Source organism: Delphinus delphis, chromosome 7 (assembly GCF_949987515.2).
Source record: "Delphinus delphis chromosome 7, mDelDel1.2, whole genome shotgun sequence".
In the NCBI taxonomy this organism is placed as follows: Eukaryota; Metazoa; Chordata; class Mammalia; order Artiodactyla; family Delphinidae; genus Delphinus; species Delphinus delphis.
The window spans coordinates 6,636,448-6,652,307 of NC_082689.1; the positions used below are offsets into that span (position 1 = coordinate 6,636,448).

General features: G+C 53.9%; 1 protein-coding gene across 1 annotated transcript in view; it reads right to left on the bottom strand.

Moving 5' to 3' along the window:
- MROH2A (maestro heat like repeat family member 2A) overlaps nt 1-15,860 on the bottom strand; it is a 29,922-nt gene that overhangs the window by 3,662 nt on the left and 10,400 nt on the right. Inside the window, 15 exon segments of the mRNA XM_060017066.1 lie at nt 430-612; nt 681-824; nt 2,153-2,320; nt 2,732-2,884; nt 3,663-3,781; nt 4,296-4,416; nt 5,539-5,643; nt 8,252-8,347; nt 9,139-9,247; nt 11,144-11,223; nt 12,071-12,101; nt 12,245-12,366; nt 13,518-13,670; nt 14,468-14,590; nt 14,731-14,801. Of these exon segments, the coding sequence (XP_059873049.1) occupies nt 430-612; nt 681-824; nt 2,153-2,320; nt 2,732-2,884; nt 3,663-3,781; nt 4,296-4,416; nt 5,539-5,643; nt 8,252-8,347; nt 9,139-9,247; nt 11,144-11,223; nt 12,071-12,101; nt 12,245-12,366; nt 13,518-13,670; nt 14,468-14,590; nt 14,731-14,801 (1,778 nt within the window).

Consider the following 15,860-nt stretch of genomic DNA (forward strand, 5'->3'; position numbering starts at 1 on the left):
CTGCGAAGCCTTCTGGGTCATTCCATCAGGATGGAGTTTCGCTTGCAGGGCTCTCGGGACTGGGCGTTATTCTGGTGTTTGTGATCTTCTCTTCCCTAGATGAGGGCCGCGCTGCATCTGATTGCTCACCGCCGCCTAGCGGAGTCCCCATCTCGCATGCCACAGCTGTCCAAAGAGCATTTGTGGCTGCGAGGAATTAAAATCGGGGAGAAGGATCCCATGGGCTCTAGAACAAGAGATTTTATTTTTTATCGGATGCCATGATCAGCCAATCGAAACATCAGCAACACGTCAGACCTTGTACCCCTTTTTGTTCCAGGGTGCGTCTCTTCTTTAGGGGATTAGAAGTGGCCACTCGTCCACTCAGCAGCCATTTCTGAGGGGCCCCCATGAGGGCCAGGGCTGAGCAAGGCTCCAGTGCGGACTCATGTGGTCAAAGAAGGCTCTGCACCGTTCAGAGACGGCATGGAAGTCGGACCCCACGTCCCCTTCCCGCAGCTCAGCCAGGACCTTGGCCAGGGTCTCCATGCCCTCGGAGGTTGCGGTGGTGCTCACAGGCCCCCTCAGGGGGCACAGGCACTTCTCCAGTAAAAGCTTCTGGTACTGCCTCACCTGGGGGGCACGGGAGCCATCAGCCCGAGCCTGATTCCCCGGGACACACCGGCATCGGCCCCTCAGACCTTCTTGGGGGCACGGAGGGCCACGTTGCCGAGGGCGCGCGGGGAAAGCACCCGCAGGGCCTCGTCCTGGTCCACGCCCTTCTCCAGCATCAGCACTGCCGGCTTCAGCAGCTTCTCCTGGTACAGGATCGGGACATTCATGAACTGGAAAGGAGAACTTCTTACAATTACCCCTCAGAGAGGCCCATTTCTCAGCCACGAAACAGGACGTGTAATGACATTCAGTGTGCGGAATTGTCTCTCTGTGAACAGGAGAGGATTCTGAGCCCCAACTCCCAGGACCAGCTCTGGGCTCCTCCGCCTGCCAGCTGTGGGGCCCTGGCAAGTGCCTCAACCCCTCTGAGCCTCAGTTTCCCCATCTGTAAAAAGAGGGCGACACCAGTACCTGCCTCATAGGGCCGCTGTGAGGATCCGATGAGGAAATACGTGGGAAATCCTAGGTGAGTGTGACCTATATTAATACACTCATCCGTCATTTATTTCTTCAGTTAACACCCCAGTTAACAGTTTCAAGCTCCCAAGTTGGTGGCAATTTGTTACACAGTGATAGCTAACCAATACAGTGAAAGCCAGCCAGCCAGAGGCCCCACTCAGCACTGCTGAGAGGGGCTAACTCTCCTTACATCAAGCCACCTGCTGCACTGCCATCCTACCCGGACCCGGGGCAGGGCTGACCTTATGAGAAGCAGCTCCACGGCAGAGCCAGGCCTGCATTTCACACAGGGCAGCCCGGGAGATTCTGGATCTGACACCTGTGCTCGAAACTTTTTTCTCTGCTCACAGCATCTTCTGTGCCATCTGCCACGTCTCTCTCCACCAAGTCTCAAGGCTGCCCTTTGCTCCCTGGTCTCTGCTGCTCTGGGGACGCCTGTCCACCCCTTTCTGGGCCCTCCTCAAGGAATTCCAGTTCCATCCCAGCACACTCACTCCCTAGACTGGTGAGATCCTACCAGCTGCCTGTGCGGTGCTGTGACAGAGACACAGGGACTGGGCACTGTTCATCAAAATGACGCAAGAAGGAGGGTTTGCACTGCTTTACTGTGAGGCCACCTGAGGGGCCTGAGGCTCTGTCATTTCATCCCTTGGGCACCTGGACTAGTCACTTCCCTCTCAGGGCCCCATTTGGAAAGGAGGAAAGACAGAGCAGAGCTTCTCCAGTGGTCTGCTCGGGCCTTGGGGCCCATGTCCTGTGGTCTATCCGGCCCGGAGCTCTGTCCCCCTCAGGGAGGAAAGGGCTGCAGAAGGGAGAGCCCAGAGCCAGTGGCCAGGACACGTAAGACACTGTGGGATCCGAACTCCAGCTTGATAGGATGCAGCTGTAATGCTGAGGCTCCGGGTCCGAGGTTCCCAGAGGCTGCACCTCCCACGGAGAAGCAAGGAGAGGGTTTGACCCACCCCAGGGTCGGACGGGCCCCGGTCTTCTGGGACACGCCGGCGGCGGCGAGTCGGGCACAGTCTGGGTGACCCCACACCCAGGGCACCCACCTCTCCGTGGGCAGGGGCTGCGGCAGGAGGGACGTGAGGACGGTCTCCTGGTGGTAGTGCGCCAGCAGAAGGATGCCCTCGATGAGGGGGTGTCGCACGTCCGGGTGATCCACTACCAGCAGGTGGACCAGGATGGCGCCCAGGATCTCCGCCACCTGGGAAGGGGTGGGGCATCACCGGGCAGCCCGGCCCTCATGGACCTCCTGCCCTCACCCCACCGCACACCCCTACTCTTGCCCAAGCGGACGCTGGGTAGGTTAAACCTTCAGCATCCCTTCCAATGCATCCTCTGGTCCCTTCCAGGATTTTATCCAATTTTCAGGAGGGGCTGTGCTCCAGGAGAGCGAGTCTCGGGCCTCCAGCCCGTCGTCCACTTACTGACCGAGTCACCTTCACCATATTCTTTCTTGTTCTAGAACCCTACTTCCTCCTCCTCTTTACAACCATGGACTTGGGGGCGGGGCTGGAGAATCCTCAGCACACGAGGCCGGGCCCCTGCCCGGCCCTCTAGGTTGGGTGCACCAGGCAGCCGCAGGCCCCAGGTGACCCGGCCACAGCCCTGTCACCGTGTCCTCCAGCTCCTTGGCCCGCATCTGGAGGAAGGTGCCTATCCAGGTGACAGAGGCCTTGTCATGCTGGAGGTTCATGGCCCCGATGTTCTCACAGAGCTTCTGGACGAGCGGGGCCACCTCATCGCAGCTAAACTGCAAGCACGCCACCTACAACCAGAGCAGGCTGTTCCCGGGGTCCGACAACCAAGCCCAAGGACTCCCCTGCCCGCCAGTCTCCGCTCTTCCGCTCCATGTCACAGCCCCAGCCCAGCCGCATCCTCTCTCAAAGCGCTGCTCCAGCCTCCTCCCCGCCGCCCAGCCCCCCAGCCTCTCGCGTCTCAGTCACAGGCCTGCTTGGATGTCACTCAGCGTCAAGGCCACAGGGATGCACGCCAACGCCTCCCTTTCCTCGTCCCCTGCCCCCACCCCACTGAACTCCACGCAGGAAGCTCCTCCCCAGATCCTCGCTGCCTTCCCTCGGGGTGTGCCCTGCGCCTCGCTGCCGACGCACAAGCCTCCCACTGCACAGAGCCCCCTCTGGCCCCTGAGGCAGAAGAGACCTCATCGCTCTGCAACCCTGAGAGTTTGGATGGCTCTGGACACTTTCAGTCACCAGTGTGCCAGCAGCCTGCCCGTGTGCTGACACCTGCGGGCAGGGTCTCGTGTTCAATCCTTTCTGGAGCCCCCTCAGTGTAGCACATGCTAGGGACAACGAGAACACAGCTGGGGTCCTTTAAGCACCTACCATATGCCACGCGCCACAGTAGGGATCTTAACACATCACAGGCCATTTAAATACATATGGCGTGAGGTGGACCAAGGGCCGTGGAAGCCATGACCCCCAGAAGAGGATGGGGGCTGAGCAGCCAGGCTGAGCAAGGTCCCAGCCCCCAGAGGTGGCCCAGGCCCCCAGAGACTACGGCCCACACAACCTTCCCCTCGTCACCTTGGCGATTCTGGAAGACGCGCTGAAAACCTTCTCCACGTCCGAGCCCTGCAGCTCCGCCTTATATTTCACAAGCTCCAACTCCTTGGAAGCACCCCAGGAGGGGCAGGTCTGGCTTGCTGGTGGGAATACAATTTCAGACACCATCGGTCAGGACAAAGGGTCCCCATCGTGGGGGCCTCCTGCCCCAGCCCTCGGGGCGCCCTGGTTCCACAGGCCTGGACTACCCTCCAGCATCTGGGCAACCTAACGCATTGCCTCACCCCTCTGTGCACAGCTCAGGTGGGTGCTCTGCCAACTTCCAGCGGCCACCGCAGAGGTCAACGCTCCCCGCCTGAAGGTCTCCCCACCGCATCCCCCTCTGAGCTCATCGCTGGCCAGTTCTGCCGCATCCTTGGTATCTGTGAGCTGACCCTGTCCCACTGGGGCCCCTCAGTGCCCAGCACATGCCCTCAGTGAGTCGAGGTGACCCAAGGAGGCTCTCCGTCCAGAAGCTTCCATGGCTTCCCAGTGAGCTGTGAACCCCCTCCGCCATCCCTGCTGGTCACACTTGTTTGTCTATGCAGAGGGACCACACTCCCCTCCAGGACAGCCCCATAGCCGACACCCCTGCTGTCGGTGCCCTCTCCGTACCATGAAGATCCAGGAGGCTGGAAAGGGCTTCCACGGAGGCCAGGCGGGTTCTGTGCGAGTCACAGGTGCCTGGGGCGATGAGTCCGACCAGAGTGCCAAACTGCCCCAGCAGCAGAGGGATCTGAGGCACGGGAGACCTCAAGGCTCACACGCTCTGTCCAGCCGAGCACACCAAGGGCAGTGCGACCAGTGGCCAGAGAGGGTGAACCCTGCTCTGAAAGCACCCGTCTGGGAAGCCCGAGCTTCCATCCCCAGGTCCCACGGCTGGGCCCCGGGAGGCCGAGCAGCCAAGATCTGAGGCGTCTGCCCAGGACACACCCTGTCAGGCTGGGGCCAGGTGCTATGTCTGGGCACCTGCCTCGCTCCTATAAGTGAGCCCTGGCTTCAAATCTGGACTTCCCCGCTCACTAGCTGTGTGACGTGGGTAGGTTCTTAGCCTCGGGTCCTCTTGTTCCTTATCTTCAGAGATGATGACGGTGCCCCTTCCTTCAGGGAATGCCCTGAGAATTGCGACAGAGAATCCAGGTGGTGCACTCAGCACGGGACCTGGCCTCAAATGTCACTTAGCGCTAGTCTTGGCCCCAGCTTCGCTTTACTGGGCCTGGGTCCCCACTCAATGGTGCTCCAGGACTGGAGGCCTGCCCACCTTGCTCTCACTCTTCACCAGCCCCGAGATGCGAGTCCTGTCCCCACACCCCGGCTCCAGGACACCATCGTCCTCCTGCCAACGCCATCCCTGATGACCAGACGGTCAGAGTACGAGGCCAGCAAATGTAGGAAGAGAGGTCTCGTGGAGCTGCGCCACGTGCTCGATCAGCAAAACCCTTGTTGCTTGTCTAGATTTCATGATGTTAGTGGTACTTGTCAAGCTTTGTGAAATTTGAGATTTTGTAGTGATTTATTTTCTCATTCTAAGTAAATACTCACTTTCCTAAGCAGTATGGTATTCATAGTTGTGTGCCCCTTTTCCTTACAGAGTCCTCACCCCGTGTGAACCTCAGGCCCCACAGAACCCGGAGCCACACCAAACCCGGCCCACCCTCTTCCTCAGCACCCCCGAGCCCCAGGGCCAGCATCTCCCAGGGTCTCTTTCGCCATTGCCAAGTGAGGCAGCCTCTTCCCAAGGGACTCTCCGGGGGGCAGAACTTGATTTCCGAAGTGTTTCCTCTTCTGGGATACAGACAGGCATTTCCCTGTGGGTGTCAGGGCGGCAGGCTGGGGGGTCGGGGGCTCCTGGACTCACGCAGACACCGACGCTTTGGACGTAGATGTGCACGAGATGGAGGTGGAGGTTGACCGCCTTCTCCCGCTCCCATTCTTTCTCCGACAAGATAAACTTTTCCAGGAGCTATGGGGAGAGCCCGGAACACAGAAGGGGACGTTAAAATCCTGAGGCCAGCCCTTTCCTGGCCATCACTGCTCTCCTTGTCTTTCCCACTCAGAGTGTGACTTTCAAAGCTCTGGGAGGTTCCAGATACTTCTGATTTCTTCGCAGCCCACCCCCACCTCCCCGCCCCACTAGGGAGCTGAGGCTGTGAGCAAAGAGAGAGCAGCCCCAGCATCCTCACCAAGAAGCTGCTTGGCTGATGTGTTTGGCTTTGTTCCAAATGTTTGTCTGGAGGTAAAAAGGCCAGGAGCACAGCCCACCCTGCACCCCAGGGCCTACATGTTCATGCACCTAATAGCACAGCTTAACAAAACACAAAGCAAAAACTGATAGAACCGAAAGGAGAAATAAACAAATCCACAATGATAGAGACTGCAGTACCTGCAGGGGACACCGGTTCGAGTCCTGGTCCGGGAAGATCCCACATGCCGCGGGTCAACTAAGCCCATGCGCCACAACTACTGAGCCTGCGCTCTAGAGCCCGCAAGCCACAACTACTGAGCCCGCGTGCCACAACTACTGAAGCCCGCGCGCCTAGAGCCTGTGCTCCGCAACAAGAGAAGACACCGCAATGAGAAGCCCGCGCACCACAACGAAGAGTAGCCCCTGCTCGCCGCAACTAGAGAAAGCCCGCGTGCAGCAATGAAGACCCAACGCAGCCAAAAATAATAAATTAATTAATTAAATGAATTTATTTTTTTAAAAAAAGAAGACAAAATCAGAAAGGATATAGAAAACTTGGACAACACTGCCAGCCAACTTGGCCTAACCGATATTTAGGAACACACCACCCAATGCAGCAGAATACTTTCCAAGTACACACAGAACATTCACCAATAGGCCGTACCCGGGCAACAAAATAAGTCTTAGTCGATTTAAAAGAATTCGAATTATACAAAGTATGTCCTCAGACTGCAATGGAGTTAAATCAGGAATTAAAACCAAAAAGATCTCTGGAAAACTCTCCAATATTTAGAAATTTCTAGATAATCCATGAGTCAAAGGAGAAGTGAAAGAAATTGACATGCATTTTGAACTAAAATAAAATTAGAACACAACATATCAATATTTGTGGGGTATAGCAGCAAAGAACAAAGTCGGTGAGCTTATACTCTCTGCTCTTGATTCCAAGACTTATTATATAATATTGTAGTAATCAAGACAGGATGACATTGGTATAAAGACAGACAAAAACATCAGTAGCGCAGAATAGGTGTCCAGAAATAGACCCATACATATAGGGTCAACTGATTTTTGACAAAGATGCAAAGGTTGCAATGGAGAAAAGACAGTCTTTCCAACAAATGGTGCTGAAACAACTGGTTATCCATATGCAAAAAAAAAATTAAAGTAAAATAAACTTTGATCCATATTTAAAACCAACTCAAAATATATCACAGACGTAATTGTAAAACCTGAAAATACCAAGTTCTAGGAGAAAACTAGGAGAAAATCTTGGGTTAGGCAAAGATTTCTTAGACATGACACCAAAAGCATGATCCATAAAAGAAAAAAATGATAAATTCGACTTCATCAAAATTAGAAACTTCTGCTTTTCAAAAGACACTGTGAAATTAATGAAAAGGCACGTCACAGACCAGGAGAAAATATCCGCAAATCATATAGATGATAAAGGGCTTGTTTCCAGAATAGGTACAACCTCTGAAAAATCGATAATAAGAAAGCAAACAGTCTAATTTAAAAAAAAAAACCCACCCAGCACACGTCAAACATACCGAGATTATGAAGACAAAGACTGAGAAATTGTTCCAGACTGACGGAGAAAGACTAAAGACACATGACGGTGAAATGTGGTTCATAATCCAGAGAGGGTCCTGGGTCTGGGAGGAAATAACTGTAAAGGACATAATTGGGACAGTTAGTGAAATATGAATATAGAACGTAGATTAGAGTATAGCATGGCATCACGGTTAAAGTTCATGATTTTGAATATTGTGTTGTTATATGAGAACATTCTTGTTGTTGATGTCTACAGCTAACTCTCCATGATTCAAAATGGTGTGTGTGTGTGTGTGTGTGTGTGTGTGTGTGTGTGTAATGAGAAAAAAAAGAGAGAGAGAAAAAGAAAATGTCACAAAATATTAAGAATCATGGATCTGGGGACTTCCCCAGTGGTCCAGTGGCTAAGACTCCAAGGTCCCAGTGCAGGGGGCCCAGTCCGATCGCTGATCAGGGAACTAGATCCCACATGTCGCAACTAAGAGTTCACATGCCGCAACTAAAGATCCCACATGCCGCAAGGAAGATCCCACATGTGGCAGTGAAGATCCCACATGCCACAACTAAGACCCAACACAGCCAAACAGATAGATAAATAAACAAATAAATATTAAAAATATTTAAGAATCGTGGATCTGGGTGAAAGGTATACAGGAGTTCTTTGTAGTATTCTCAAAACTTTTCAGCCAATTTGAAGTTTTATCTAAATAAAATTACCAAATCAATTTTTAATGCATACCCCTGTTTCCCACTGAGAGTCTGGCCCTCAGGCCAGTGTTCTGGGAGGGGTGGCCATCCCTGGCTCCTCGCCCTCTGCCAGGCAACTCACGTGCACCATCTCCTGCAGCCCCTTGGGGTCCAGCTGCCTCTGCACAAGGCCCTCCATCAGCTGCTCCAGGGCACACAGGGCATTCACATACAGGGTCTGTGGCCAAGAGAGGGGAGAACTGGGCGGCAATGGGGGCTCACACAGCCACACACCAGGACTCTGTGCCGGTCCACACCAGGGAGTGTGAGATGGCCTGATAACCGCCCTTTGATTTCTGCTCAGATCGAGTTCTTTATACGTAGCTTCTCATGTGACGTATAAGACAACCTCAAGAGGAGCCTATTTTGCAAAGGAGGAAACCGAATTCCTAGAGCCCAGTTCTCCTGACCCCTCATCCAGGGCCAGGACCTTGAGACACAGATGGCTCCCTGTCCACAAAAGATTGTCCTGCTTTTCCACAGCCTTATTGGGAAGCAGCCATGCAGTCAGGGACTACATTTCCCAGGACCCCTTGCATCTAGGTGGAGCTATGTGACTGAGTTCTGGCCAATGGAAGGCAGGCAACACAGCTCATAAATCCTCCAGGCCCTCTCTCTCAAGCTGGCTATCCCTACCCACAGGGACCTTTGGAGCCACGCACTAGACACGGTGAGGCCTCTGTCAGCCCAGGTCCCTGAAGAACTGCACGAAGCAGCCCCCTCGCCACTGCTGCTGCCAACTGGACTTCACGTGAGTGACAAATACACTTTCATCTCGTAAAACCATGAAGATTTCGGAGTTTATCTGTTACAGCAGCTAGCATCACCTTACACTTACTGATAGAGCCTGCTGCACTTCGCTGCCTCTGGCCACTCACAGGTTCAGGATGGTAGGCTCTCGGCACTGCTCCTGTTAACGTAAACTTCTAAGTCCTGACCCAGCAGATGAGGTGGCCCAGAGGGACCCACCTTAATGGACTCATCGTTCTCTCCTGGGGGCTGGAGAGAAATGACAGCGTGTATACTAATCTCCACCAGCTCACTGTTTTCCTCTGTGGAGTAGAAAGGCTTCAGTTTGCTAGGGAAAGTGGTGACAAGAGGAGTGGTCGGTGGAGAGGTGAGACCCTGCCACCCGCTGCCCAGTCTGGGGTGTAGAGGCATGTCACAGAATGAGGGAGAGGCCAGCTCCTCTGGTTGGGGGTTCAGGCAACCGTCTCTCCCCAAGGGCCCCGGCTCCACCCACCGGTGGCCAGGGACTGTCTGTGACTGAGCGGGAGACTCAGGGGTCCAAGGCCACCTCTCTCCTTGTTGCCTGCTGTGAGCCTCCGCCTCTCCTATTCAGAACCATTCCATTGGTCCTCACTGAACCACAACCATAGGCTCTGCCTGCCAGGCTGGTCCCAGCCCGGGAGTTTTCAACTGTAATTCCTGGACCACCAGCAGCAGCCCCTTGGAGCTTTTATTAGAAACGCAAATTCTACGGCTGCACCTCAGAGCTACTGAATCAAAAACTCAGGCGTGGAGCCCAGCCACGTGTGTCTTCATAAACCTTCGGGGGCGGTAGCTAGCTGCTTGATGCACACGAGCTCATTCTCGCTTTCTGTCCCCTTCATAGATAGGTCTCAAGCCTACGTGCACGTTAGACTCCTAGGAGGGCTTTTTAAGGGGCCCAGGGGCCGTGCCTGGCTCCAGGAATCATTTAAAGGTCTGCAGTGGGGCAGGGTATCGGAACTGTCACAGGTTCCCCATTGGCTCTGTTGTGCCTCCTATATTTCACCCTGCTGGGACCTCCAGCTCCTTCCCAAATCCAGTCATCTCTTGTAAGCCCAGGTCAAAAGTCAAAAGCCAACTCTCATGCTCAGCCCCTTGACAGCCCATCAGCTGAATCACATCTTGTTAGTAGCCCCCTTTTTGGTCTTAGATTTTTTCCTTTGTGGTTCACCTACAAATACTCAGCTCTGACCTATAATTCCTTGTGTATGCATTTCTTATCTCCAAGTCCCTAAACGGATGTATGTGAATTTTATTTAAAATCTGCCTAGGGCTTCCCTGGTGGTGCAGTGGTTAAGAATCTGCCTGCCAATGCAGGGGACAGGGGTGCGAGCTCTGGTCCGGGAAGATCCCACATGCCACGGAGCAACTAAGCCCGTGCACCACAACTACTGAGCCTGCGCTCTAGAACCCACAAGCCACAACTACTGAGCCCACGTGCCACAAGTACTGAAGCCCGCACACCTAGAGCTCATGCTCTGCAACAAGAGAAGCCCCCGCTCACCGCAACTAGAGGAAGCCCGCGCACAGCAACGAAGACCCAACACAGCCAAAAATAAATAAATAAAATAAAATCTGCCTATGTACACCCTTTTAAAGCGACACATAGTTCTGCTATGGGCCGAATATGAATACGAATCTGCCCCAATAGAAGAATTCCTAGCAATGACCCAGCCACCTCAAGTACTCATTTTACAAACGCCTAACTTCTTCCCACTCCCCCTGCCCCACCAATGGATGGACAATTCCAGGAAGACAACCATCAGGCATCCTATTACTTTGTATTAACTGTATCAATACCGTATCAACAAACAGACTTCCTGACTGAGCCCACCCCGGCCTGAAGGATGCCATCTCCTGGCTGTGCTAGTCTGTGTCACTGTGTGATTTCTAGCTCAAAACATCCCCTGATGGACCAAAGGACAACCCACCCACCTGCCATTCACCTCCCAATCCAAGGAGAAGGGCCCGACTTGAAATACGGCTGAGAATTATAAAAAAAAAAAAGAGCAGGTGGAAGCAGACCCCCATCTCCTAGGAAGACCCACTCTGCCCCAGGAGCTGCCACCCAAGACTCCAGCTACAAAGGCAAAAAGGGAGGGCAAAGGAGGTGCAACCTCCCCATAAAAGCACTGAGGGGTTGTCTCAGACTTTACCTCCACCCCAGAGAGGCACTTGGGGCCTCGTTAGGGGCTCAGCTCACCTCAAGTACGAGAGGGCATCCATGGCCATGGTCCGCACTGGAGAAACCAGTCTGCCAGTTGGTTCTGCCTTGATGATCACCTGCCCAGACAGCAGGGCAGTGAGCCGTCAAGCCATCCAGAGTCCCGGGATGGGCAAGAGAGGGGCTTGGGCCAACAGTGACCACGATGGCAGCCGCACTCCCAGGGTTAGAGCCAGGAGAACCTGACATTGTATGACGGGCTCTAACACCCCATATCGCCTCCATTCTTTTTACCATCAGTTGGTCTTTGACATTTTAGCGGAGGCAGCAAAGTCTCGTGGAAGGAGTGGGGCGAAGATGGGCCGCCGCTTCTCACTCAGGTCTGGCATTTACTGGCCGTGTGCCCTTGGGCAGGTCACGTCCCCCGCCTGAGCCCTGACGTGTAAAATGAGGACTTGGGGGCCTGGTTCACAGGGCTGGGCCAGGCTGGCGTGAAATTACACGTGCGTGTAGCGCTCAGCCCCGAGCAGGAATGTTTGTTTCCTTCTCAGCGCCTCCTGTTCTACCCGCATCTCTCTTCCGTTCCCGCTGCTTCCAATGCAGCTGGAGCGATTTCCAGGGACCAAGACATTGCAAGGGAGTGGGGAGGCCTGGGGACGAGGGACAGTGGTCACCCCACAGTCTCATCGGCCCCTGCCACCGCCTCTTGCCTTTGGACAGTTGACACTTTCTAGATCTTAACAAAGTTCTGTGCAAAAATAGCTTTGTCCTGCTTACAGCAGAGCCCTGTCCCCTGGTCCCGCCTATGGAGAAACCTCAGGGCTGAGCCCGTGGGCCTCTGTCTCCCAGCCCTGAACCAGCCACCTCGGTGGCAAATCAGGGCCCAAGAGGGGAAGGGTCTTCAGCTCTGGCTTCCGGAATGTTTCCTGGCCGTGAAACCCTTTATCGGACATACGCATGTCATACCCAGAACTCCTTCAGTTGGATCAAAGCAGAACTGAGACGGGGGGGCTTCAGAGACCCCTGCCTGCCGCCTTGTGCCTCAGATGCTCTCAGGACCTCTGACCAGGGGGAAGCCGGTCAGCAGAGTGAGAACCCCCAAACCGCCCAGGATGGAGGAAGCCCCCCAACCCAGCTTACCATGATAATGCAGTAAGGGTCGCCTTTGGGGCAAATTGGAAGTCCTCCAGGTCCTTGATGGTCTTGACGGCGTCGGTGACCTGCACCACACTCTTCATGAAGGCCGTTTTGAGGCGGATGTCCTGTGCCCAGACCATGACGAGGGACAGGCTGTGAGGGAGCCCCGAAGACCCCAAGCCCCAGCCTGCGCCCCAGACCCTGCAGCCGCATAGGATGCTCCTTCCCCATGCCAAAGAAGAGGCAGTGCCAGGAGCGCTCTGAGAGATGGCTAGCCCCATTCTGCCTTTCAGCCACCTGGCGGAGACGTGGGCCAGGTGCTGGACAGGGCACAGCCCTCCAGTGCCCCCCAGCAGGTGCTGCCTCCCCGAACCCCTCCACGCTGTGCCCGAGGACAGCAAGGCCGGTCAGGGGACACCTTCACTGACCAGGGGCTCTGAGCCCTGTGCGTCACCACAGAGGCAGAATAAGTTATGGACATCAAATCGTTTTTGCTTTTAAGGCAGGAATGAACCCTGAGGACATTATGTTCAGTGAAATTAGCCAGTCACAAAAGGATGAACACTGTGTGATTCCAGTTATACCAGATACCTGGGGTGTCAAATTTATAGAGACAGGAAGCAGAAGGGCGGGGGCGGGGGCTGGGGAGGCGGAATGGGGAGCTGGTGTTAGCGGGACAGAGTCTCAGTTCAGGAAGACGAGGGGTGCTGGAGATGAATGGTGGCGATAGTTGCACAACAGTTTGAACGTGCCTAACGCCAGTCGACTGCATGCTTACAAATGGTTATGATGGCAAATTTCACGTGATGTGTACTTTACCACAGTTTTCAAAACAATAATAATAAAGTCATTTCTCCTTTATTCTCTGTGTTTTCTCCTCCTTGCCTTTCCAAGAAAGTAGCCAGTCCCTTTGCATCTCTGAAGACAAGCCCATTCTTGTCCCTTATGAAAGGGCTTGGGTCAGGTGTCAGGGTGGAGGGCAGAGGTGAGGGAGCGAGTGCGAGGGGCTGGGAAGAGTGGGGGGCTTGTCTTCAGGGACCCACAAGCATCCCACCCAGCGCTCGCGGGAGGGCTGCTCCCCCCTCCCACTGCAGCAGAGAACAGCACAGATTGGGGCGATGGGCTTCCCAAATGCTGGGTGTCCGGTAGGACTCCTGGCTGTCTCCTGGGTGGGGCTGGCAGTGCCCAGATAACGATGCAGAGTGCCTCTCCACCAGCCTGGCTCAAAGGGAGCATCCCCTGGGCACTGTGGGTCCATGGCGTCCCGGGGTTATACCTGGCAGCTGCTGGAGTCGTGGTGAATGATCTTAGCAGTGATGGGGTTGTCCACGTGGGTTAGAAGCATCTGCGGGTGGCAGTACGAGGCCACGCAGCTGTACATCACCATGAGGGCACCCTTCACTGTCTCCCGCCTCCAGGGATGGTCCTTCTGTGAGGCCAATGAGAAGGGGAAGAACAAGTGTTGGCGGGGGTGGGGGGGAGGGTCTGTTCCTTCATCTTTTTCCTGGGTGCCTGAAATGCTCACTCATTTATTCATTCATTCAACACATCTTTATTGAGCACCTACTATATGCTATGTCCTGGCTGTACAGTAATGAGCAAGTCAGACCAGGGCCATGACCCCCCGTTAGCAGGGGGTTTGTGTGGAACCCCTAAACAGAGGCTGTTGTGTCCTCCTTCACACCTTCACCTGACAAGCGTCTACTCTGGGCCAGGGGTTCCTGTGTCGCTGGGGATCCAGTGGGAACAGAAAGCCTCAGCCGTGCTCTCCTGGGAGGAGGTGCTAGAGGCCGCCCAACCCACCGTGGAAGGAGGGGCAGGGTTGCCCATGCTCTCCAGGCCTTGAGTGGAAGAAATCCAGGCCTCAGGTCCCACTCTGTGGAGAAGCCGAAGAAAGGCCTGGACACTCCCGATTCTCTCCTTCCAAACTACCAGACCCCCAGGGCAAGGGTCCGAGGTCAAGGCCAAAACCTTGGAGGCATCGGTGACTCCAGGTGGTTGCCCACTGGGGGCTCAGCCAGCCCAGGGCACTGTGCCCCGTGGCTGGGAGGGGCAGCCTCCAGAGGCTGGCCACTGGCTGCCTGGGCCCAACTCCCCACTTCACTTTGGTGAAGGAGACACAGAGGGCAATTTCTTACTGAGATCTAGTAAGAGCCTTGGTTGGGGGCTGAGAACACTGTTCCAAGAGGCCTCCGGAGACCTGACCATGGAGCAAGGGTGCCTCACCCGCCAAGCGCCGATCTGCCAGGACTGCTCTGACTCCTGGATCCTCTCCTCAAAGTCGTGGAGCACGTTCAGCACCGTCTTCACCTGGCCCCGGACACACAGGCCAAAGCACAGAATCACACCCTGCAGGGAGACCCGGCCAGGCAGGGTAGGGTGGTGGGCCAGGGGGCCGGGGAGGACCCCCCATATACACACACACACACACACAGGTAAACACACATGCATGCACACATGTACACACACCCGTGTACACGTGCACACACCATGTCCGCCGAGGGTCCAGACGGAAATAAGGTTGGGGTAGAAGGTGGCAGGTGTTCAGGCACCAAAGAATCTAAAAAAGAGTGGATACATGTATACGTACAACAGATTCATTTTGCTGTACACCTGAAATTAACACAACATTGCAAATCAACTACATCCCGATAAAAATTATAAAAAAGAAAAAAAGAAAGGGAGAATGTTACAATTTAAAGTTTTTATCTCCAAAATGGAAAACTTTTTTTCTGATTATAAAAATAGTATTTGTTGGGCTTCCCTGGTGGCACACTGGTTGAGAGTCTGCCTGCCGAGGCAGGGGACATGGGTTCGTGCCCTGGTCCGGGAAGATCCCACATGCCATGGAGCGGCTGGGCCCGTGAGCCATGGCCGCTGAGCCTGCGCGTCCGGAGCCTGTGCTCCGCAACGGGAGAGACCACAGCAGTGAGAGGCCCACGTACCGCAAAAAAAAAAAAAAAAAAAAAATAGTATTTGTTCATTGTAAAATCAAAATAAAAGATAACCGCCCTTAACAGTTTAGGTGTATCCTTCTAAACTCATTTATGCATAAACACCTAGACTTCTTTCACATAACCGAGGTCACGCTATATATACTGTCTCATACTGTATCATTATACTTAATATATAAAGGGCAGCGTTTCCATGAAAAAGTGTGGATTGTATAATATTCCACATGTTGCTATACTATCATTAATTCCACAAATTCCTTATAGAAGAACATGTAGGTTGTTTTTAATGTTTGGCTTTTATGCCCAATGTTATAATGAACATCTTTATCCAGTTGCTTTTGGGCAATTATTTCCTTCAGACAATTGACAAAATGTTAGATTTTTGAGCCCAAGTTTTGGGCCCTATCCAATTGAGAACCCAGAAAGGTTTAATCAATCTACACCCCCATCAATGAAGTATAGAAGCCTTGTTTCTTGTATTCTAGACCAGGGATTAGCAAAGTACAGCCCTAAGGCTAAATCCAGCCCAAAGCCTGTTTTTGTGGATAAAGTTTTATTGGAACACCACCACTCTCTGCAGTCTATACAGACCATGCTTTTGCTGTACAATGCAGTTGCATAATTGTCACAGACCATGTGGCCTGCAAAGCTGAAAATGTTTTTGT